The sequence below is a fragment of the Thalassophryne amazonica genome, chromosome 3, assembly GCF_902500255.1.
Source record: "Thalassophryne amazonica chromosome 3, fThaAma1.1, whole genome shotgun sequence".
Taxonomy (NCBI): domain Eukaryota; kingdom Metazoa; phylum Chordata; class Actinopteri; order Batrachoidiformes; family Batrachoididae; genus Thalassophryne; species Thalassophryne amazonica.
The window spans coordinates 132,938,207-132,964,139 of NC_047105.1; the positions used below are offsets into that span (position 1 = coordinate 132,938,207).

At 45.3% G+C, this 25,933-nt stretch overlaps 1 protein-coding gene across 1 annotated transcript in view; it reads left to right on the forward strand.

The window, feature by feature from the left end:
• The window catches only part of LOC117507641 (inositol 1,4,5-trisphosphate receptor type 1-like), a 535,403-nt gene that overhangs the window by 365,513 nt on the left and 143,957 nt on the right, over window positions 1–25,933 (forward strand). The window contains exons 46-50 of the mRNA XM_034167459.1: window positions 808–1,008; window positions 5,459–5,569; window positions 17,189–17,284; window positions 17,354–17,488; window positions 18,494–18,601. Coding sequence (XP_034023350.1) covers window positions 808–1,008; window positions 5,459–5,569; window positions 17,189–17,284; window positions 17,354–17,488; window positions 18,494–18,601 — 651 coding nt within the window. The remainder of the gene's footprint in view (window positions 1–807; window positions 1,009–5,458; window positions 5,570–17,188; window positions 17,285–17,353; window positions 17,489–18,493; window positions 18,602–25,933) is intronic.

The following is a 25,933-nucleotide window of genomic DNA, read 5'->3' on the forward strand; positions in this document are numbered from 1 at the left end:
CTACATACTGGACAATGTACAAATCAGTCACACCCAGCACAGGAGTGTCACTTACCTGCCGTCACTTTGCCTGTAATACCCGGACAAATTATTGGTTCGCTGACAATCACCATAGCCTTTGTGTTCTGTGTGTGTGCGTGTAGGTGTGTGTGTGTTTGTGTGTGACAGAGAGAGAGAGACATTTTGCAAGGTTACTGAATTTGGCTACACGTACACACTCACTTGCCAGTTTATTAGGTACACCTAGTGAAAAGTAGCTCCGTAGCAAATACCCCTTCATGAAGAAGTGAAGTTGCGCCCTCTTAAAAACAATACCACCAGTTGCCACAGACTGCCAACATTCCAAGTCTAAACACTTCCAAATGTCTAACTTTCCTCTTTTCCCGTTGCCTCTAGACATGATGCCCGCCTCCTCTTTTCCCAACAATAGCCCAAATTGATTTGTGATCTGCACGCTTGGTTTACCAAATTTTGTGGCACATGCCACCAAAGTTGCTGGTTTTCACAACCTTACCCAACACCTAGTCCATCCATACAAGCATTGAAAAACATCAAACACCAGTTTTCATGGGGAATAGCTGGGGGCCAACGGCATTGCAGATAGGGTTTGACAAACAAGGGTAGTCTTTTGCTCATCAAAACCTTGAATCCCTGAGCTGCATTCCCTGTAGTACTTTGTGTTGTCTGGACATACGTTATTGATATTTTATTGACAAAGATACCCCTGTGTTTATGTACGTGACACTAACTTGAGGTCTGAGGAAGAATAACATATAAAATAAGTTTTTATTTTATTTCCATCTCCAGAACTTTTTACGCAACCAGAATAACAAGAACAACTATAACCTGGTGTGTGAGACCCTGCAGTTCCTAGACTGTATCTGTGGGAGCACAACAGGGGGACTAGGGCTCCTGGGACTCTACATCAATGAGAAAAATGTAGGACTCATTAACCAGACTGTGGAGAGCCTGACTGAGTACTGCCAAGGTCCCTGCCACGAGAACCAGGTAATACATACACAAAGAAACAGTATCACGCAAAAGCAATTATGCAGTTGATTTAAATCAATCAGTGATAAAAGGAGCAGTGTCATATCAATTTTTCTTGAGCAGGATCACTTTAAAAATGAGCCAAAAAACAAACAAACAACATTGAAAAGTCAGTGGTACACTGACAAGTCTTGTTGACAGGTCTTTTTGCTCTTTTACTTTCAGTTTTCACAACTGATTCATGTCACAATCCGGTTTTAAATGCTTAAAATTTTTTATCCATTTTGCTCTATGACTATCATTAGTTTGGACAGTCTCTTTTCTTGCAGAATTTGCACCAGATCACCTGATGTTGATTCAAACAAGGGTAAAAGTTGAACTGATATATGGCCAATTAATAGAAGGATCTTTTTTGGTCTTTTTGGTCTGTTCCTTTCGGTTTTTACCACCAGGTGGATTCAAGTTGCATTCCATTTATAAATCTTTTAAAATTGACTTCTTTGATTTGTCTTTCATCAATTTTACTTCCCGTATTCAATCCCATCTGGATTGCTATCAGAAATTGAGTAACTTTGTAACAAATGTTTCCACATGCTGTAATGTTACAATGTGCAATAAAATTGTCTTCACAAAAATTTGGTCAAACATTATCATAACATACATCTGTATCAAATAGCTTTAGTTGTAAGTCCCTTCGGCTGCTCCCTTGTTTGCACTCGGGGTCACCACAGCAAATCCAAGGTGGATCTGCATGTTGAATTGGCACAAGTTTTACGCCGGATGCCCTTGCTGACACAGCTCCACATTACATGGAGAAATGTGGCAGGGGTGGGATTTGAACCCGGAACCTTCTCCACTGAAACCAAGCGCATTAACCACTTGGCCACTTTAGTTATTTTGATTTTATCCCACTAAACATTAGACATCTTACTGACATGCAGATCATGTCTATATTGCGTTTGTAGGGTCCATAGAACATCCATAAGACATCTATGTTTAGTTAATGTTTAGTGGGATATAACTGCAACTGATGCAAATATAGGTTGATGTATATTTATCCTGCACTGAGAGAGTTTATATAAATGGGGGAAAAGTATCAAGATCTGAGTTAACTGATTCATAATGCTTTGTGAGAAATTTATCATAATGCATTTGGTCCCACATCTGCAGAATGCATGCGAAGCCAGGCAGTGTGAATGGTGTACAGTGAGGCACATAAGTATTTGATCCACTGTAAATTTTGCAAATTTTCCCACCTACAAAGACTGTAGAGGCCTTTATATTGTATAAGAATCTTTATTCTTTATCTTTATATATCTTTATTTATATTGTAGGTACACTTCAACTGTGAGCGACAGGATCTAAAAAAAAAATAATCAGAAAATCACATTGTATGATTTTTAAATAATCAATTTGCATTTTATTGCATGAAATAAGTATTTGATCTACTAGAAAAACAGACCTTAATATTTGGTACAGAAACTTTGTTTGCTATTACAGAGGTCAGACGTTTCCTGTAGTTTTTGACCAAGTTTTCACACACTGCAACAGGGATTTTGGCCCACTCCTCCATGCAGATTTTCTCCAGATCTTTCAGGTTTGAAGTTTCAACTCCCTCCAAAGATTTTCTATTGAGTTCAGGTCTGGACACTGGCTCAGCCACTCCAGGACCTTGAAATGCTTCTTACAGAGCCCCTCCTTAGTTGCCCTGGCTGTGTATTTAGGGTCATTGTCATGCTGGAAGACCCAGCCATGACCCATCTTCAATACGCTTACTGAGGGAAGGAGGTTGTTTGCCAGAATCTCATGATACATTACCCCATACATCCTCCCTTCAATACGGTGCAGTTGTCTGGTCCCCTTTGCAGAACTGCACCCCCAAAAATGATGTTTCTACCCCCATGCTTCACAGTTGGGACAGTGTTCTTGGGGTTGTTCTCATCCTTCAAACACAGCGAGTGGAGTTGATGTCAAAAAGCTCTATTTTGGTCTCATCTGACAACATGATCTTATTTCATGCCTCCTCTGGATCATCCAGATGGTCACTGGTGAACTTCAGACGGGCCTGGACATGTGCTGGTTTGAACAGGGGGACCTTGCTGCCCTGCAGGATTTTAAGCCATGAAGGCATCGTGTGTTACTAATGTAATCTTTATGATTGTGGTCCCAGCTCTCTTCAGGTTACTGACCAGGTCTTCCTGTGTTTTTCTGGACTTTATCAGAATCATCCTTACCCCACGAGGTGAGATCTTACATGCAGCCCCAGACCGAGGAAGACTGACAGTCATCATGTGTTTCTTCCATTTTCTAAGAATTGTGCCAACAGTTGTTATCTTCTCACCAAGCTGTTGTCCTGTAGCCCATTCCAACCTTATCCAGGTCTACAGTTTTGTCCCTGGTGTCCTTAGATAGCTCTTTGGTCTTGGCCATGGTGGATAGGTTGGAGTGTGATTGATTGAGTGTGTGGACAGGTGTCTTTTACACAGGTAACGAGTTCAAACAGGTGCAATTAATACAGGTAAAGAGTGCAGAATAGGAGGGCTTCTTAAAGAAGAACTAACAGGTCTGTAGGAGCCAGAATTCTTCTTGGTTGGTAGGTGCTCAAATACTTATTTCATGCAGTAAAACGGAAATTAATAATTTAAAAATCAAACAATGAAATTTTTCAGAATTTTTTTTAGATTCTGTCTCTCACAGTTGAAGTGTACCAACGATAAATTACAGACCTCTCCATTCTTTGCAGGTGGGAAAACTTGCAAAATCGAAGTGGAGCAAATACTTATTTGGCCCATTTTGCCCCTTATTTACCTCCCGGATAAAGTTTACTCCCGGGTGCTGTGAAGGAGGTTTCAGCCGATAGTTGATCCTCTGATTGAAGAGGAACAATGTGGGTTCTGTCCTGGTCGTGGAACACCCGACTAGCTCTTCACTCTCACAATGATCCTGGAGGGTGCCTGGGAGGATGCTCATCTGGTCTACATGTGTTTTGTGGACTTAGAGAAGGCGGATGATCGGATACCCCAGGAGTTACGGTGGAAAGTGCTGCGGGACTATAAAGTGAGGGGGTACCTTCTCAGGGCCATTAAATCTAGAGGTGTGTTCGGGTTCTTGGCAGTTAGTCAGACTTGTTTCTGGTGAGGGTTGGCTTCTGTCAGGGCTGCGCCTTGTCACTAATCCTGTTTGTGATATTCATGGACAGGATATTGAGGTGTAGTCGGGGGAGGAGGGTTTCCAGTTTGGTGGGCTCAGGGTCTCATCACTGCTTTTTGTAGATGATGTGGTCCTGTTGGTTTCATAAGCCTGTGACCTCCAACACTGACTGGATCGGTTTACAGCTGAGTGTGAAGTGGTTGGGATGAGGATCAGCACCTCTAAACCTGAGGCCATGGTTCTCAGCAGGAAACCGATGGATTGCCTACTCCGGGTAGGGAATGCGGTCTTGCCCCAAGTGAAGGAGTTCATGTACCTCAGGGTCTTGTTCATGAGTGAGGGCAATGAAGTGTGAGACTGGAGAATTGTGAGCCGAAGAATTGGCACAGCAAGGGCGGTATTGCATTTGCTTTACCATATTGTTGTGCAGAAAAGGGAGCTGATCCAAAAGGCAAAGCTCTTGATCTACTGGTCAGTCTTCGTTCCTACTCTCAGCTATGGTCATGAGGGTTGGATCATGACTGAAAGAACTAGATCGCGGGTACAAGCAGCTGAAATGGGCTTCCTGAGGACGGTGGGTGGTGTCTGCCTTAGGGATAAGGTGAGAAGCTCAGTCATCTGTGAGGAGCTTGGAGTAGAGCCCTTGCTCCTTTGCGCTGAAAAAATCCAGCTGAGGTGGTTTGGACACCTGGTAAGGATGCCCCCTCGGTGCCTCCCTAGGGAGGTGTTCCAGGCACGTCCATCTGGGAGGAAGCCCCTGGGAAAACCCAGGAATATGTGGAGACATTATATGTCCACACTGGCCTGGGAATGCCTCGGGATCCCCCAGTCAGAGGTGGTTAATGTGGCCCGGGAAAGGTAAGTCTGGGGTTCCCTTCTGGAGCTGTTGCCCCCGCAACCCGATCCTGGACAAGTGGTTGAAGATGAGTGACTGATGTTACTTTAGCCAGATGTTCTGAACATTCCACAAGATCAAATATTTTTTTCCGCTTTTCAGCAAATTCTGTGAAAACCACTTTATTGTATTTGAGCAGACATAATTAGCTGATAAAGTACTGAGGGTGGAGATAAATGTCGGACTGCTTTGGTGCAGTTTCTACAAACATCACTGACATTACAACAGCAGCCAAAAAAAAACAAAAAAACAAAAAACATTCAAATTTATATTCAGTAGTTTCCCCATAAAGTACCTGTCAGTCAGCTTTGAAAAACATGTGCACCCCCCTTTTTTTTGAGATGAAGAATTTTCACTGAAACAGTAATATGTTTTGTTAAAGCAACTTCCTTCCTAGTGTCTGTTCTTTCATTTGTTTTTCAGAACTGCATTGCCACTCATGAGTGTAACGGTATTGACATCATTATCGCCCTCATCCTCAACGACATCAACCCTTTGGGCAAGAAGAGGATGGACCTGGTGCTGGAACTCAAAGTGAGCAGAATACACTTGGATATTTGATTTCAGTCAGCTGGCTTTGTTTGTTCTTCCCACCATATGGAGGGGTACACAGTCAGACAAAACAGTGTTCCTCCAGATTCATACAGTACTTCCACATTTAAAAATGAAACATGAGACTGCACAGGCTACATCACGCAACGTACCACGACCAGGACGGAACCTCTCCTCCTCAATCTGTGGTTCGACTCACGGTCTAAGACTCCTCTCTAGTATCCTGCCATAGGATTTCTGGGGGACTCTGGCAAGCGTGATTCCTCTGTATTTGGTGTTTTCTGTTGTGTGATGTGAGCAATAACAACGTCCTTGTTTTTGTTTCATCCCACTTAGCAACACATGTAAGTGAAACAGGTGATATAAATGTGTGTCTGTGTGTGTGTGTGTGTGTGTGTGTGTGTGTGGGGGGGGGGTGGGGGGGTGTAAACTAAGGCCTTGTCCACACGTAGCAGGGTATCTCACAAAATGAAGATATTTTTCTACGATTTGACCTGTCATCCACATGTAAGCGCAGATGTACGGCATTAAAAATGATTCTTAAAAATCATTAAAAATGATTCCGACCAAAGTGAAGAGTTGCGTATACTCCGTTTATGCATCTCTATGTGGACATCAATAAACGCGGCTTTACGTTTTTGTAATGTCACTGCCTGTGACAAAATATGTTCTTTCGTCACATATACGACCTGTGTGTCATGCCCTGATCCAGGTTTTGATCCCTATTTTTCCCCTTTCTTTGCCTCATCTTCTGTTCCTGCTTTGATTTCTTAATTGTTTATTTTCATCATGTGCTTATTCTATGTTTTATTTTGCTTTGCCACTTTGTTTCTTTGTTACTTTTATACTTCGGCCATAGTTCAGTTCTGTTCTAGTTTCATTCTGTGAGTTGTGTTTTCATTTATCGTTCATTAGTTTCTCTCTTGTTTATTTTCCTCATCTCATTTGTGTTATCACTTATACATTAGTATCGGGTTTTGTTTTTTGTTAATTATTAGTCTTTGTTTGTTTTGTCATCTGCTTGTACAACCCCTGGCAAAAATTATGGAATCACCGGCCTCGGAGGATGTTCATTCAGTTGTTTAATTTTGTAGAAAAAAAGCAGATCACAGACATGACACAAAACTAAAGTAATTTCAAATGGCAACTTTCTGGCTTTAAGAAACACTATAAGAAATCAAGAAAAAAAAATTGTGGCAGTCAGTAACGGTTACATTTTTAGACCAAGCAGAGGAAAAAAATATGGAATCACTCAATTCTGAGGAAAAAATTATGGAATCACCCTGTAAATTTTCATCCCCAAAACTAACACCTGCATCATATCAGATCTGCTCGTTAGTCTGCATCTAAAAAGGAGTGAACACACCTTGGAGAGCTGTTGCACCAAGTGGACTGACATGAATCATGGCTCCAACACGAGAGATGTCAATTGAAACAAAGGAGAGGATTATCAAACTCTTAAAAGAGAGTAAATCATCACGCAATGTTGCAAAAGATGTTGGTTGTTCACAGTCAGCTGTGTCTAAACTCTGGACCAAATACAAACAACATGGGAAGGTTGTTAAAGGCAAACATACTGGTAGACCAAGGAAGACATCAAAGCGTCAAGACAGAAAACTTAAAGCAATATGTCTCAAAAATCGAAAAATGTACAACAAAACAAATGAGGAACGAATGGGAGGAAACTGGAGTCAACGTCTGTGACCGAACTGTAAGAAACCGCCTAAAGGAAATGGGATTTACATACAGAAAAGCTAAACAAAAGGCATCATTAACACCTAAACAGAAAAAAGCAAGGTTACAATGGGCTAAGGAAAAGCAATTGTGGACTGTGGAATGACTGGATGAAAGTCATATTCAGTGATGAATCTCGAATCTGCATTGGGCAAGGTGATGATGCTGGAACTTTTGTTTGGTGCCTTTCCAATGAGATTTATAAAGATGATTGCCTGAAGAGAACATGTAAATTTCCACAGTCATTGATGATATGGGGCTGCATGTCAGGTAAAGGGACTGGGGAGATGGCTGTCCATTCGGGACTTGGCGGCTCCAGTATTCACCAGGTTCTGTGGGGGCGGAAATCGTGTGGTTCCGGCTCTTCTCAGGACAGACGTCTTCTATCCTCGAGCCTGCCCACACGTCACCTTTGTAATTTGACTGTAATTATATTCTGAGATTGTCTGTATGTTCGTTGTGCACGTTTCACAACATTAAATTGTTACCTTTTGGCTCATCTATTGACCGTTCATTTGCGCCCCCTGTTGTGGGTCCATGTCACTACACTTTCACAACAGGATATCTCGGCCAGCGTCATGGACTCCGAGGGGCGTCACCCGGCTGTTGAACGACCAATGGGAGAGCAGGGAGCGCAGGCGTCTGCAGGAGGAGTGATTGGTGAGCTACAGCACATTCTCACCGCCTTTACGGCTCGGTTGGATCAAATGACCGAGCAAAACATCCTCCTGAACCACAGGGTGGAGGCTCTCTCCGCACAGATGGCGGCGAGCGCTCAGGGCGCTGCTGCAACTCGTCCTCCTGTCGACCCTGTGCAGGATATAAACGTTCCAGTGGTGGTTCAACAACCCCTCCCACCATCCCCTGAAGCATACATAAGCCCTCCTGAGCCGTACGGAGGTTGTGTGGAGACGTGCGCGGACTTCCTCGTGCAATGTTCGCTCGTCTTCGCACAACGTCCCGTCGTGTACGCGTCAGATGCTAGTAAAATAGCTTGTGTGATTGCTCTGCTTCGGGGTAAAGCACGCGCCTGGGCTACGGCGCTCTGGGAACAGAACTCACGGTTGTTATCAGCATACACTGGGTTTGTGGGGGAGTTCAAAACAGTGTTTGATCACCCTAACAGAGGAGAGACCGCTTCAACCGTGCTGCTGTCAATGAGACAGGGACGCGAGAGCGCAGCCACTTATGCAGTCAACTTCCGCATCGCGGCTGCGAGGTCCGGCTGGAATAACGTTGCGCTCCGCGCCGCCTTCATAAACGAACTGTCGTTGGTTCTGAAGGAGCAGCTGGTAGCTAAGGAGGAACCGCGGGATTTAGATGGGCTTATCGATCTCGTTATACGGTTAGACAATCGTTTGGAGGAACGCCGTCGGGAGCGAGGCGAAGGACGTGACCGGATACGCGCCACCCCTCTCCCTTCCGGGTTCGAAAAGGCGCCGCCCTCCCCACGCTCCACAGCCACAGTGCTCTGTGGGGTAACAGCTCCCCCTGCTGACGTTGTTAGGGAAACGCACAGGGCCAAAATGAGGAGGCTGATCCGCGGGGAGTGTTTTCTCTGCAGCTCAAAGGAGCACATACAGAAAAACTGCCCCAAACGGCCAAAACGACAACACTCGCCCTTAGAGACTGGGCTAAGGGGGGGTCAAAACATTCAATTGAGACACACACAGATTGCCACACGACTCCCAGTCACAATCCTGAGCGGGGATTTAACCCTTCAAGCCCCAGCACTGGTGGACACAGGGTCAGAAGGGAATCTGCTAGACAGCAGATGGGCAAGGGAGGTAGGGCTCCCTCTGGTGGCGCTTCCTTCGTCATTACAGGTTCGGGCACTAGATGGCACCCTCCTCCCTTTACTCACACACAAGACTCAACCAGTAACTCTGGTGGTGTCTGGAAACCATCGGGAGGAGATTGAGTTTTTTGTAACTCCTTCTACCTCCCGCGTGATTTTGGGCTTCCCATGGATGTTGAAGCACAATCCCCGGATTGATTGGCCGTCTGGGGTGGTGGTTCAGTGGAGCGAAACCTGCCATCGGGTGTGTTTAGGATCCTCGGTTCCTCCCGGTTTACAGGCTAAGGAGGAGGTCAAAGTCCCTCCCAATCTGACGGCAGTGCCAGTTGAGTACCACGATCTTGCTGACGTCTTCAGCAAGGATCTGGCACTCACCCTTCCCCCGCACCGTCCGTACGATTGTGCCATTGATTTGGTTCCAGGCGCTGAGTTCCCGTCCAGCAGGCTGTACAACCTCTCACGGCCTGAGCGCGAATCAATGGAGACCTACATCTGGGACTCATTAGCTGCCAGGCTGATCCGGAACTCCACCTCCCCGATGGGGGCAGGTTTCTTTTTTGTGGGCAAGAAAGATGGCGGACTCCGTCCATGCATTGATTACAGGGGGCTGAATGAGATTACGGTTCACAATCGATACCCGTTGCCATTGTTGGATTCCGTGTTCACCCCCCTGCATGGAGCCAAAATCTTTACTAAGCTGGATCTTAGAAATGCGTATCACCTGGTTCGGATCCGGAAGGGAGACTAATGGAAGACGGCATTTAACACCCCGTTAGGTCACTTTGAGTACCTGGTCATGCCGTTCGGCCTCACCAATGCCCCCGCGACGTTCCAAGCCTTGGTTAACGACGTCTTGCGGGACTTCCTGCACCGATTCGTCTTCGTATATCTGGACGATATTCTCATCTTTTCTCCGGATCCTGAGACCCATGTCCAGCATGTACGTCAGGTCCTGCAGCGGTTATTAGAGAACCGACTGTTTGTGAAGGGTGAGAAGTGCAAGTTTCACCACACGTCTTTGTCCTTCCTGGGGTTTATCATCTCCTCTAACTCCGTCGCCCCTGATCCGGCCAAGGTTGCGGCGGTGAGAGATTGGCCCCAACCAACAAGCCGTAGGAAGCTGCAACAGTTCCTCGGCTTCGCTCATTTCTATAGGAGGTTCATTAAGGGCTACAGTCAGGTAGTTAGCCCCCTGACAGCCCTGACCTCTCCAAAACTCCCCTTCACCTGGTCGGATCGGTGCGAAGCCGTGTTCAAGGAGTTGAAACGACGGTTCTCTACTGCGCCACTTTTGGTGCAGCCCGACCCTAGCCGCCAGTTCGTGGTTGAAGTGGACGCCTCTGACTCAGGGATAGGAGCCGTGCTGTCCCAGAGCGGAGAGACTGATAAGGTTCTTCACCCGTGTACCTACTTTTCACGCAGGTTGACCCCGGCTGAACGGAACTATGACGTCGGCAATCGAGAACTCCTTGTGGTGAAAGAGGCTCTTGAGGAGTGGAGACACCTGTTGGAGGGAGCGTCTGTGCCGTTCACGGTTTTCACTGACCATCGGAACCTGGAGTATATCAGGACCGCCAAGCGGCTGAACCCCAGGCAAGCCCGCTGGTCACTGTTCTTCGGGCGTTTTGACTTCTGGATCACCTATCGCCCCGGGACCAAGAACCAGAGGTCGGATGCCTTGTCCCGGGTACACGAAGAGGAGGTCAAAACTGCACTGTCGGATCCACCGGAGTCCACTATCGTGGCCACCCTCACCTGGGACGTGGAGAAGATCGTCCGGGAGGCCCTGGCACGGAGCCCGGACCCAGGTACAGGTCCGAAGAACCGTTTATACGTCCCACCAGAGGCTAGAGCTGCAGTCTTGGACTTCTGTCACGGTTCCAAGCTCTCCTGTCATCCAGGGGTGCGAAGGACCGTGGCAGTTGTCCGGCAGCGCTTCTGGTGGGCGTCTATGGAGGCCGACTTCCGGGAGTATATCCAGGCCTGCACCACCTGTGCCAGGGGCAAGGCTGACCACAGGAAGGCCCAAGGACTACTCCAACCGCTTCCTGTGCCTCATCGCCCCTGGTCCCACATCGGCCTGGATTTCGTCACGGGCCTCCCGCCGTCCCAGGGCAACACCACCATCTTCACGATAGTGGACCGATTCTCCAAGGCGGCCCACTTCGTGGCCCTCCCGACGCTCCCAACAGCTCAGGAGACTGCAGACCTCCTGGTCCACCATGTTGTCCGTCTGCATGGGATACCCACCGACATCATCTCATATCGTGGTCCCCAGTTCTCCTCACACGTCTGGAGGAGCTTCTGCAGGGAACTGGGGGCCACCGTGAGCCTCTCGTCCGGGTACCATCCACAGACGAACGGACAGGCAGAGCGGGCCAACCAGGAACTGGAACAGACCCTCCGCTGCGTCACATCCGCGCACTCGACGGCCTGGAGTAACCATCTGGCCTGGATCGAGTATGCGCATAACAGCCAGGTGTCTTCCGCCACCAGCCTCTCCCCATTTGAGGTGTGTTTGGGGTATCAGCCCCCGTTGTTCCCCGTGGTGGAGGGAGAGGTCGGTGTGCCCTCGGTCCAGGCCCACCTGCGGAAGTGCCGTCGGGTGTGGCGCTCCGCCCGTTCTGCCTTGTTGAAGGCCCGGACGAGGGCTAAGACCCATGCAGACCGCCGGCAATCCCCGGCCCCTGCTTACCAGCCCGGGCAGGAGGTGTGGCTGTCCACGAAGGACATCCCCCTCCAAGTGGACTCCCCCAAGTTGAAGGACCGGTACATTGGACCTTTCAAGATCCTCAAAATCCTCAGTCCTGCCACAGTGAAGCTCCTACTCCCAGCTTCACTGTGGATCCACCCGGTTTTTCATGTGTCCAGACTCAAGCCTCACCACACCTCACCCCTCTGTGCTCCCGGTCCGGCGCCGCCTCCTGCCCGGATCATTGACGGGGAGCCGGCTTGGACAGTGCACCGGCTCCTGGACGTCCGTCGAATGGGCCGGGGGTTCCAGTATTTGGTGGACTGGGAAGGGTATGGACCCGAAGAACGCTCCTGGGTGAAGAGGAGCTTCATCCTGGACCCGGCCCTCCTGGCCGATTTCTACCGCAGACGCCCGGACAAGCCTGGTCGGGCGCCAGGAGGCGCCCGTTGAGGGGGGGGTCCTGTTGTGTGGGCCACCAGAAGAGGATGTACTGCTGGCCCACCACCAAAGGGCGCCCTGCCTGAAGTGCGGGCTTCAGGCACGAGAGGGCGCTGCCGCCACGGACACAGCCAGGAGTGACAGCTGTCACTCATTAATTCCTGACAGCTGTCACACATTCTTCATCATCGCACTCCATAAAGACCAGACGTCACCTCCACCTCATCGCCGAGATATCATACTTCATTGGAGGTAATATCCTCAGCCTTTGTGGAAATATTGAGAATCTGTTCATTGTGAGTGTTTGCAGGAGTTCCGGTCCTTTTGTGGAGGCTGTGCAATACGGCACTCTTTTTCCTCTGAGGACGCGCTGCAAGTATTGAGTGAGAGGTGGAGGTGGCATTCCCACCGCTGTTGTTACTGGGTGTACACACACCCACACTTGACTGTCTTTGTTCTTCGCCAGCAGTACCAGATCCGACAGTTGGGGACGGTGATCACCTGGGAATTCGGGACTTGGCGGCTCCAGTATTCACCAGGTTCTGTGGGGGCAGAAATCGTGTGGTTCCGGCTCTTCTCAGGACAGACGTCTTCTATCCTCGAGCCTGCCCACACGTCACCTTTGTAATTTGACTGTAATTATATTCTGAGATTGTCTGTATGTTCGTTGTGCATGTTTCACAACATAAATTGTTACCTTTTGGCTCATCTATTGACCGTTCATTTGCGCCCCCTGTTGTGGGTCCGTGTCACTACACTTTCACAACACATTGTAGTATTTTATTCTGTTCTCAGTTGCTGTTCATGCTCTGTTCATAGTGCTCTCTTTCTGTTTGACCTTTGTTCTCAGTTTGCCCTCATGCCCATCTGATTTGGTTCACTTCATATCACTGCACCTGTCTCGTATCTTTCACTCACACTCTTGGCACCAGCTCACGTGTCTTTGTCTATTACATCACTCCACTCTGTATTTCTCTTCCTTCACTATCTTGCACTGTGTTTAATCTTTGTCCACTAGCCATGCCCCCTTTCTAGATTGCTCCACACGTGCGCCTCGTTAACACCGCATGTTCCTCATTTCACACCGATTAGTCGACCAGCATTTAAACCCTCACAGTCTTACAGTCCCTTGTCAGATTGTTGTCTTTGTGCACTTTCCAGCGTCTTTCACAGTCCTAAGTTCTTGTCTTGCCATGTTCCGAATCCTGATTTGTACTCCTCGACCATGCCTCTTGCCTCATCCCAGAAGTCTGTGTTTGCTCGTGCCTCTGACCCCTGCTCCTTTCTGACTGCGCCTCTGCCTAATTCTGATGGTACTTCTGCTTAGCTGACTGACCACATGTGTACCGAACCAAGGCCTCAAATAAAGACCATGATTTTTCCAGCCACCCTAGATGCCGGGCCTCATAAGTGTTTTGGCGCTCTCTCTCTTTTCCAGGTGCTTTTTGTCTGCATGTTTTTACAAGCCCACATACTGCTCCACATTCAAGAACACAGGCGAAGGACGACATTAAGGATGGTTATTTTCTGCCACCTTGCCATTCCACAGCCGAGGCAGGTTCTCCGTCGAAGACACAGACGGTAGTTTTGGGTCAGACCCCACTGCCAGCTGGTGGGAGAATTTTGAGATGGAAATTGTGCTCCCGAAGGAATGGAAAATTTCTGTATGTCCCGGTCCTTGCTCCTGTAGTTGTCGGAGTTATTGCGTCCTCACATTGAAGGATAGTCTGCTGTCATGGGATCACCGGTCAGTGTTGTTAAAAAAAGTTGCCTGCACACTTTACTAGTTAGCTAACAAAGGGAGATTACAAAAAACGGCAAATGCATTTGGGTTGCCAAGGGAGGTTGTCTCAAAAATTGTTCGGCAGGTGTGTAAAGCTATAACAGTGCACTTGGGACCCCGCTACATACAGCTGCCAACAACTGAAACTGTGGCGCATTCACTTTTAGAGACATTTGAACAGATGATTGGCCCCCCCCAGTGTCTTGTTGCTGTGGGTGGCACACATGTGGGAATAAAACAACAATCGGCCAGTTCCACCGATTACCTGAACCGAAAGGGTCGAGGTGGTATGTAATAAAGTTTTCTTTCGAGACGGAGGGGGCAGGATATTCGGTTTTACAAAAACCCTGCTACGTGTGGACACGGCCTAACAGACTTGTTGAGTTGAAGTTCTGGTTCAGCTTTCACAAACGTGGAGCTCTTACAGGTTTCAAACTGTGTAAATATGTTTGATTTGTGATGTTAATCCAGATTTTCATGTTCTTGGGCAGATTTGAAATTAGTCATATCTACAAGTAGTAAGATAATTATTAAAAGAGTCATATTGTGCCAAAATCACTTTTTTTTTAAATTGATCTTTGACCTTTGCATGTGTTGGATATTTAATGTTCAACACCTAAAATGTCATGCAATGCTTTGAGCATTTTCACAGATAGTCTCCTGCTTTAAGCAGAATTTATGCCTGACAAACCTTGTTTTTGCACTTCATTAACTTATGGGACAGAAATACATCGTCTTCCACAGATGCAGTCATTTTACCTCAGTTTATTAATAGCCCCCCCCCCCCACACACACACACACTTTCAGAATTGCCCGGGATTACAGCTGTGCTTCAAAATCAGAACAAGGATAGAGGATAAAGGTGGAGGCCGCTGTCATCTTTTCTGACTGATTTTTCACCAGTGTAACTGACCAGATCAATATCCTCATACCAGTATTGGGTATTGGCCCGATCCCGTATTCATTTACTTGTACTTGTAATCATAAAACTTGTCCGATACTATGACACCCATTTCTACTTTACAGCAGCGAGATGTCAACCTCTCAATGCATTGTATTGTGTTTGTATTGTGGGTCGATGGCAGCAGCCCATTGGCAGGCGGAGGTCGCCGTTCGACTGAACTGCCCACTTCGCCCACAAAACGTTTAATCTGTTTTCTGCAGCGCAGCTGCGAGTTGAAAGAACAGTTATCATCTTTCAAAACGCAGTGATGGCAACACACCCTGCACTGAGCTTTACAAAGACATTTTTAAGTTTTTTTCTTTAAAACTTTGTGCCGGTTCATGTGTGTCCTTGCTAAAACAGCTGATCTGCATGCATTAACAAATACTAATGCTTGTTTTTTTTTCCACCAAAATGTGCCTAAAGTCTCTTTCTGAGGATGACATGAGATTAAAAAAAAAATGTAAAGAAATTTCCTACCTGTCAGTCTGGTTGTGTACACCCACCATCACACCCCTAGATTAAAGGTACACTTATGAAGACAATTTTTCATACTACTAATACTATAATGGTAATAATAATAATAATAATAATAATAAAATAATAGAAATAATTTATTAGTGACATTTATAAGCATTGTAGATTAAAAATAGTAAGTTTTACTGTTTTAGTGCTGTCAACATTTAAATATGAGGTCAAGAAAGATGTCTTTATTTTATTTTTCATAAAAAGTTTTTATGTTCATTGAAATCAAGAAAGGGTGACGATAAAGTGAGTACTTGCAAAATGGATTATCATTTTCACGATGAGGTGGCAGGGGGTTGTTGTCAGCAGCTGCTTAAAGTAGTAATCTGACTTAGTTACTTTTAAAACTGAGTAATCACTAAAGTAACTAAGTTACTTTTTCAAGGACTAATCAGTAATTGGATTACTCTTTCAAAGTAACTGTGGCAACACTGGTACTCACAGACATAAGTTAAGTTAGTGATGTAGAGTTTCAGTTCAGTTATTGGTGTTGTATAATTTGTAGTGTTAGTTATGCTGCTATAGACTTAGACTGCTGGGGGGTTCCCATGATGCACTGAGTGTTTCTTTCTCTTTTTGCTCTGTATGCACCACTCTGCATTTAATCATTAGTGATTGATCTCTGCTCCCCTCCACAGCATGTCTTTTTCCTGGTTCTCTCCCTCAGCCCCAACCAGTCCCAGAAGAAGACTGCCCCTCCCTGAGCCTGGTTCTGCTGGAGGTTTCTTCCTGTTAAAAGGGAGTTTTTCCTTCCCAATGTCGCCAAGTGCTTGCTCACAGGGGGTCGTTTTGACCGTTGGGGTTTTTACGTAATTATTGTATGGCCTTGCCTTACAATATAATAGCGCCTTGGGGCAACTGTTTGTTGTGATTTGGCGCTATATAAATAAAATTGATTGATTGATTGATTGATAGTGCTGAAGTCCACAGGTTATATTTCCATGAGATGTCTGGCAGTGTCATGTTTAAGAAACGAGCCTTACATACAGACTGAAGAAATCTTACTTGTGTGAAGCACCTTGAGGCAACCTTGTTGTGATTTTCCGCTATATAAATGAAAATAAATTGAAATTGAATTGAAATTGAAGAAACACACGGTTAATTTTAAAGCACAATTTGTTGTAGTCAAAAAGTGATGTTAAGGCCCGGTCACACGGCAGACGACGATTCCTGAACGAAGGGAAAAAGTAAAAAAGTCACAAATTGTTGAGAAAAGGTGGACAAACAAGCTTTATCACCGAATAGCCTGCGAATCAAGAGCACAAAAGAGACGACAGAGGAACAAAACGAAACCAAAGCTAACATTGATCTCGACACTTTAACCAAAATGCGCTTGGAGCCACTGCTGGAGGAGTGTGTTTCTGCATCTCTGTGTTCCAGGAGTCAGCACTGGGACGGAGCTCAGCTGCAAACAGAAGTGTGTGATCCAACCCACTGTGCAGATCTATGCACATGTTGGTGGATCCACCTGCTCTGGTTTCTCGTCCAGAACAAAAGGGGGACCATCTCCTTCATCATCAGAATCCTCAGTTTGGGAAAAAGTGATATCGGTGCATCCCTAGTGATTCCCACCTGTGATAATATTACAATAAGACTGCGATCACGTGTATTACAAGTAAACAACAGTGGTTTCATTTTTGCTGTGAGAGACCAATCAGGTCTGAAGTGTGTTTATATCTTTTTAGAATAATGCTTCAAAGCTTCTTCTCGCAATTATGGAGAGTCGCCATGACAATGAGAATGCTGAGAGGATACTCTACAATATGAGGCCTAAAGAGCTGGTACGGATGACATGCTGTAGATTGTCTCCTATGGCTGAGTGCATGTTTTGTGACAGCCTGTTCTTGCAGGTGGAAGTGATCAAAAAGGCATACATGCAAGGAGAAATAGAGGTGGAGGAACCACAAGATGATGGGAATGGAGAGGAGGAGCACTGTGCCTCTCCACGCAATGTTGGCCATAATATTTATATCCTGGCACATCAAGTAAGTCACCAACAATCTGTGATTGGCCATGGGCCAATTGGACCCACAGCACCCCATGAGACCCATTTTTTAAAGATTAAAGTTTTCACTTTAATGCTGTGAAATACTAAAAATCTGGAGGATGTCATTGCTGTTTGGCCCCATTTTATCAGAGTACCATGCAGTCACTGGGTTTTGACCACAGTAATCCACTACATTACCACAGAAACAATGCCTGTTCAACATTTTCCAAAGAAAACCTTCAGAAAATCAACTAGAGGCCAGTGGCCATTACAATGCACATGAATGCATTTTTTTTTGTTTAATAAACATTTTTAATTAGTAAAACAAGAGGACACATGGTTAAAAGACCAAGTTAGATACATGTTGTAACACAAATAAAAATAAAAATTTGCAATTTAAACTTTGGCCACACGGCAGCAACAGAAGATGTAGCAAATTTAAATAAAGATTATGGTTGGATTAAGATTAAGGTTGAATTAATGTAAAAATGTGAAAATTTTCTTGTGGACATGTTGGACCAAGTTGATGTGGTACTGCCCTCATCCTTGTCACTTTGGCTGCTTTAAAATGGATGTTAAGATCTCAAGCGTATATACACTCTCACAACTAGATGCTTAGAATGTGGATGTGCACATAAAACATGATGATTTTGTTGTTGCTGTCGTCTTATTGTATGTCTGTCGATTTACTGTGTCTACTGTTCAGTGTTTGTCTTCTTTTTATCAGCAGACAGGAGATGGACCACATAATAGTCTTGTGTGTGTGTGTGTGTGCGCACTGCAGCCATGCCAGTCTGCCACTGAAACATCTTGCATTTACAGAAATGTTAACTTAAATCAATTATCTTACAGTGTAAAATATCATTAAACAATCTAATTACTGCACATGAACATTAAAAATGTAAAGAACACTTGTTCATGTTTTAAGAATACTAATCGAAAAATAATAAGCTCAAGCTTACTTGGCCTTGTTCACATTTATATGGTGTTGTGCTCATTTTAGTTGGCTCGTCACAACAAGGAGCTACAAGCGATGCTGAAGCCAGGTGGGACCTATGGAGAGGGTGATGAGGCCCTGCAGTTCTATGCCAAGCACACAGCTCAGATTGAGGTGGGTTGTTGGGTCTGTACCCAGACTTGCTATTGATAGTGTCCCTTGGTGTGCTTACAGAGGAATTAAAGCACTGCATTCCTCCAAATATTCATCTTCTTCCACTGCATCTGTGGCAGGTGAAAGCATGGTTTTGACATGTGAATCAGCTCTACTCTTCTTGGGCCAGCTACTCTGAACATTTGTGTAAGCCTGATCTTCCTGCAAGGATGTTGGTCATCTCAGGTGCCAGTGTTCTTATAGCAGATCTTCAAGTTAGCTGCGAGCAACCCTGTCACAGTGAGGCTGCAAAGATGGTGAAACAGGAAAGGCTGCAGTGATCTGTCATATTCAGGCTGATGTCTTCAGAAAGTTGCAAACTTTGCTTCCATTTTGGGCGAAAGCTACAAACCGTGTATCCAGAAAGTATTCACAGCGCTTCACTTTTTCCACATTTTTTATGTTGCAGCCTTATCCAAAATTGATTAAATTATTTTTTCCTCAAAATTCTACACAATACCCCATAATGACAATGTGAAAAAGTTCTTCTGAGATTTTTTCAAATTCATTAAAAATAAAAAACTAAGAAATCACATGCACATAAGTATTCACAGGTTTTACTATCGAGCTCAAAATTGAGCTCAGGTGCATCCTGTTTTCACTGATCATCCTTGAGATGTTTTTACAGTGTAATTGGAGTCCACCTGGGGTAAACTCAGTTGATTGGACATGATTTGGAAAGACACACACCTGGCTACATATAAGGTTTCACAGTTGACAGTGCATGTCAGAGCACAAACCAAGCATGAAGTTAAAGGAATTATCTGTAGACCTCTGAAACAAGATTGTCTCAAGGCACAAATCTGGGGAACGTACAGAAACATTTCTGCTGCTTTGAAGGTCCCAGTGAGCACAGTGTGTGAAAACCTGGTGAAAAACTACAGGAAACGTTTGACCTCTGTAATTGCAAACAAAGGCTACTGTACCAAATATTAACATTGATTTTCACAGGTGTTGAAATACTTATTTGCAGCAGTAACATACAAATAAATTATTAAAAAATCATACATTGTGATTTCCGGATTTTTTTTTTTTTAGATTGTCTCTCACAGTGGACATGCACCTATGATGAAAATTTCAGACCCCTCCATGATTTCGAAGTGGGAGAACTTGCAAAACCACAGGGTGTTCAAATACTTATTTTGCATGCTTCTTTTTTTTTTTTTAACAGCGCATTGTGTTCTGCATCCTTATCAGGCGGGCTGGTCGCGGCACCGGTCGGCATCACCGTGATTGCTCTCACTGCCTCCGATGCGCTTACTGAGTCTGCGGGCTTGGTAAACGTCGCAGCAGCCACTCACACCGCCCCCCTCTCTGCTGTGTGGAGATGCAGACAACTCTGGCAACAGGTCCAGAGACTACGCTCGCTGTTTTGATGCGCTCCGGCAGCCCGCAAGGATAGACTTTTTGTGGAAAAATCTGCAGCGCCTCCGTGGCCATGACTTCGATTCTTTGCGGGTCCCGCATCTGTGCCCCCTGAGGCAGTGAGCGAAGGGAGAGCATGTGCATTGTGTTCTGCGTGTGTCCGTTTATAATCTTCTCACCCAGAAGAAAAAAGAGAGTGTTTACACAGGAGAGAAAAGTAAGAAAATGTTAATGCCTGTTTGAGAAAAGTGTATGAATTCAATCCAATCCAAATCCAGTTTATTTATAGAGCACATTTAAAACCAACAAAGTTGACCAAAGCACTGTACAAAGACATAAAATAAATCAATAAATAAATAATCACACGATAAATAACAGTGGCAACAATAAAATTTTTAAAACAGTAAAATCATCAACCCACTAGTCAAAAGCCAGAGATGACTCCGCCTGCCTGATACAGAGAGGCAGGTCATTCCACAATCTGGGACCAACAACAGAGAAAGCTCTATCACCTCTACGTTTGAGCTTGGTCTGAGGAACTATGAGGTCTATTAGAAAAGTATCCGACCTTATTATTTTTTCAAAAACCATATGGATTTGAATCACGTGTGATTGCGTCAGCCAAGCTTGAACCTTCGTGTGCATGAGTTTTTTCACGCCTGTCGGTTGCGTCATTCGCCTGTGAGCAGGCTTTGAGTGAGGAGTGGTCCACCCCTCTCGTCGTTTTTTTCATTGGTTAGGAATGGCTCAGAGACTGCCGCTTTGCTTGATCAAAATTTTTTCAGAAACTGTGAGAGACATCAAAGTGGACACCATTCAAGAAATTCAGATGGTTTTTGGTGAAAATTTTATGGGCTTCAAAGAGATTACGGAGTGTTACTGTCACTTTAAGGACGGCCCAGAGCGACTGGTGGTGCGCCGCGCTCTGAAGTCGCCATCGACAGGCTGAGCGACCATTTCATTTCTAAACGGATGGCTGTATGGATCCGTGACCATAGTGTGCAATTTCTCTGGTTATCACAAGAGCTGGACATCAACCATTTTCTGGCAGATTTCAGTTTTAACAAGAGATTTTTTGTCATGGAAAGCCGAGCGGAGGCTTCACGCGTCACGATGGATTCGCTACTGGAACAAGACAAAACCACCTCCGTTTTGGTCTCACAGGACGGCTTTGAGATGGCGTTCAGACAGCTGTCGGTGGTTTTTCCATCGAGTGATTATCCGAGAAATTGTGGATGTGCCTGGACATGCCAGAACATGTCCTGTGAGGCTTCATCACGGCGTTGCTTTGCGCCATGCGGCACCGCCGCGATGCGCGGAATTCCTCCGCACGTCTGTCTCAATGTGCCGAAAAAGTGCTGATGTCCATGTCTTTTCACAATTCCTGTGCTAGTCAGATGACATCCCAGATAAAACACAGCGTCCAGTTTGGAAATGAATGGCACATTCCACTGTTACAGGAGTTTTTGTCATGGAAAGAGGAGAGGAGGCTTCGCGTGAAAAAACTCACGCATGCGCACGAAGGTTCAAGCTTGGCTGACGCAATCACACGTGATTCAAATCCATATGTTATTTTTATGTTCTTTTTTATGTGTTGTTTTAAAATTTTTATTTTATATGTGTTTTATTTTTGTAAATTTGTGTTTTTAATGTTAAGCACTTTGGACACCAGTCGGTGCTGTAAAGCGCTTTATAAATAAATGTTGATTGATGATTGATTGATATGGTTTTTGAAAAAAATAATAAGGTCGGATACTTTTCTAATAGACCTCGTATAAGCAGAGCTTGATCTTGTGACCTAAGAGAACGTGATGGGGAATAAGATGCGAGCAGGTCAGACAGATACCGTGGAGCAAGATTCATCCATCCATTTTCTTCCGCTTTATCCGGAGTCGGATCGCGGGGGCAGCAGCTCAAGCAAAGCCGCCCAGACCTCCCGATCCACACACACCTCCCCCAGCTCCTCCGGGGGAACCCCAAGGCGTTCCCAAGCCAGCCGAGAGATGTAGTCCCTCCAGCATGTCCTGGGTCTTCCCTGGGGCCTCCTCCCAATGGGACGTGCCCGGAACACCAATATGATAGCGAACAGGCAGCCAGTGAAGGGAAAAAAGAACGGGCAAAACATGGTCACACCTCTGGGATCCAGTCAAAAGACGGGCTGCAGCATTCTGGACCAGCTGCAGCTGTGTAAGTGAGGCCTGGCTAATACCAGCGTACAGTGCATTACAGTAATCCAGCTGAGTCATAATAAAAGCATAGATTAAAATCTCCAAGTGATGCCTTGAAAGTGAGGGCTTAATCTTAGCTAGCTGCCTCAAATGAAAGAAACTTGCCTTCACAACAGCACTGATTTGTTTATCAAGCCTAAAATCTTCATCCATTCTCACACCAAGGTTGCAAACAGTAGATTTAATACATTGTGTCAATGGTCCAAGGTTTATTGAACCACAGCTACCTGCTTTACTTGGCCCAACCAGAAGAACTTCAGTTTTCCTTTCATTAAAGAGTAGGAAGTTTGCAGACATCCAGTCTTTATTGTTCTCGATGCACTCTAGAAGTTGATTTGACTGTCATCAGCATAAAGGTGAAATGACACCCCAAATCTACGAAAAACTGATCCCAGCGGAAGCAAATACAATGAAAAAAGAAGTGGCCCAAGAATGGACCCTTGTGGGACACCACATGACAGAGGAGCTGTGGAGGAAACAAAATCTTCAAGTCTTACACAAAAACTCCTATCCGTTAAGTAGGATCTGAACCATTCTAGAGCATAGCCCTAAATGCCGACCACATTCTTAAGGCGATCCAAGAGGATCTCATGGTCCACTTTGTCGAACGCAGCAGTCAGATCCAACAACACCAAAACAACAGTGAGACCAGAATCAGTGGACACCAACATGTCATTAAAAACCCTCATCAAAGCTGACTCAGTACTATGAAAATTCTTAAAACCTGATTGAAAGACCTCAGGGATCTCATGCTCATCTAAAAAAGTTTCAACTGATTAAAAACAATTTTCACTTCAACACTTTTGACAAAAATGGTAATTTATAAATAGGGCGAAAGTTGGATAGATCACTTGGATCAAGACCAGCCTTCTTTATTAACGGTTGAACAACCGCATGCTTCAGGCTAGCAGGCACTACCCCATTTATGAAGCTGCCATTAACACAGTGTAGGACAGAGGAAGCCGTTGTGGGAAACACTTCTTTGAACAAACGCGAAGGAATAGGATCTTTGGGTGAGCCAGCAGGCTTCATCTGACACACCACTTTTTCTAAACAGGAGAGTGTCACAGGCTCAAACTGATACAACATGGCTTTACAAGTGACAGAATCAAAAAAAGTGTGTAGTGAGGGGTTTTACAGCCTTAATACATCTATAATAATTGTAAAAAATTAACGCTGACTACTTTTCGGATTTCACCTATTGCGGGTTATTTTTAGAACTTAACTCCCACGATAAACGAGGGACCACTGTATGTGTATATATATATATATATGTATAGTGAACAGGATGCGAGTGGACCCCTGCCTGGTCACTTGGATCTCCAGCTACCTCATCAACAGGCCATAGTATGTCAGGCTGAGGGACACCACATGTGACACTGTGATCAGCAGCACTGGAGCACCCCAGGGCATGGTGCTGCCCCCTCTTCCCTTACCCTGTATACTTCTGATGTCTGCTACAACTATGAGCTGTGTCACATTCAGAACTTCGCAGATGACACAGGAACCTAGTGAAGGACTTTGCTGCCTTGTGGTGGAGGCTGAGGATTCCTACAAGTACCTTCGGCTGTGGCTGGACAGCAAAGTGGACTGGACAACCCTCACCAACCACTTGTACAGGAAGGGACAGAGCAGGCTGTACTTTCTGAGGAGGTTGCGGTCGTTTAACATCTGCAGGAAACTCCTGTGGATGTTCTACCAGTCCGTAGTAGCCAATGTCCTCTTTTACATTGTGATGTGCTGGGGGGCAGCACATCTAAGAATGACACATCCAGGCTGGGCAAACTGATCAGGTAGGCTGGCTCTGTGGTTGGCAGGAAGCTGGACTCTCTGGTGACGGTGGTAGAGAAGAGAACACTGGACAAACTGCTGGACATTATGGACAAAGCCAGTCACCCTCTGCACTTCGTCATCAGCAACCAAAGGAGCAAAAGGACCAAAGGAGATGGCTCCTTCCCAAGTGCAGGACCAACAGACTGAAAAACTCCTTTGCCCCTCAGGCCATCAGACTGTACAACTCCTCACTCAGGGGGAGGAGGAGTAACAGGAAGACAGAGGACAAGAATGAGAGGAACAGTAGTACCCAGTAAATGGACTGCATTTATATAGCGCTTTTTCATCTGCATCAGACGCTCAAAGCGCTTTACAATAATGCCTTACATTCACCCTAATGTCAGGGTGCTGCCACACAAGGTACTCACTACACACCAGGAGCAACTAGGGGATTAAGGACCTTGCCAAGGGCCTTTAGTGATTTTCGGTCAGGCTGGGATTTGAACTGAGGATCCTCTGGTCTAGTAGTTAAGCCAACACTTAACTACTAGACCATCGCCTCCCCCAGTAAACCAGTATTGATCAGTATGTCTGGTATTTCTATTATGTATTTATATTGCAAACTGTTTTTCTTTTTTACTTTCACTTTATCCTGTGTGCTGCTAGACAGTGCTGCTGGAACTTCAATTTCCCACAGGGAGTCTTCCCAAGGTATCATTAAAGTTCTATCTAATCTAATCTAACAAGCATTAGTTTAGCTGGGAAATTAGTGCAGAAAATCCACTATGGTGATATTGGAGTTTATGTGGCAGGGAAGGAAAATCATCCAGTTGAATCTGTGGCTTATTTCTCTGGACATTTCCATAAAAATCACAAAGGGATATGCTTTAAACTTAATATCCATTACTGCATTGGATGACATTAAAAATGAGGATTGCCCGCTGGCTGTTCCAGCAATATCAAATATTTTGTGTTTGCTACCTACAACCCACGTGGAATGCCTCAAATCTCAACCTACTTCCATGCATCTTATATATGCTAATCTAGATCCACCTCTAAATCCAAACAGTCCAACTGTCAACCCCACTGAGGTCCTTAATATCTTAATATAAGATCACTGTCCTCACATCACTGTTTATTAATGATGTAATTATGGATCACCACTTAGATATGATGGGGTTATGTGAAACCTGGCTTAAACCTGGCTTAAACGTAGTACAGCTTGGGACTCCGGCAAGGGCGGTCGCATTCCTCCCATCTCCTCTCCTCCTTTCTCTCTGTCTCTGTTCTGATCTTCAAAGTCCCAGCTTCACCAGACTGTGAATTCTTCAAATTAAGATTTGGATTAACCATGGAATTGATCAGCTGGTCTCTCAACGCTATTGACACCATTTTTTTGACAAGGAATATGGGCTGGGGGACCCTGCGTGTCCTGATGGAATCTACCTAGTAGGCTATGCTCTCGACGCCTGAGAGAGATGGGGTGTGACATGCTTGGCTCCACTCTCTGTGGAAGATATTGAGGATTCATTCCTATTCACTTTTATGGTGGGAGGTTTGGCGCTGATTGGTTTGTGCACTGCGGTGACCCACAGGAATATTAGCAAGACGGCTGCTTCCAGAATCTCATCCCCTCATCTGTCCGTCATGATTAATGGGTTGGGCAATGCTGTGTAATCTCAGACTGCATGAACTCTTGAGCTCAAGCGCAAAATGGATACAATCGTGGAGCAAATCGCTGCATTGCAAAGTAATGTGTTGCTGAGGACCGGAGAATATTCTTCATAAATTTGGACTCTAGATGGTCAGTAAAATGGTACATGTCATAGTAAAATGAACACAACAAATATTTGTTGTATAAAATGCTCAAAAATAAATGAACAGGATTGCTGCTTTTTTGATGATAACCACACATACAGCATGAATT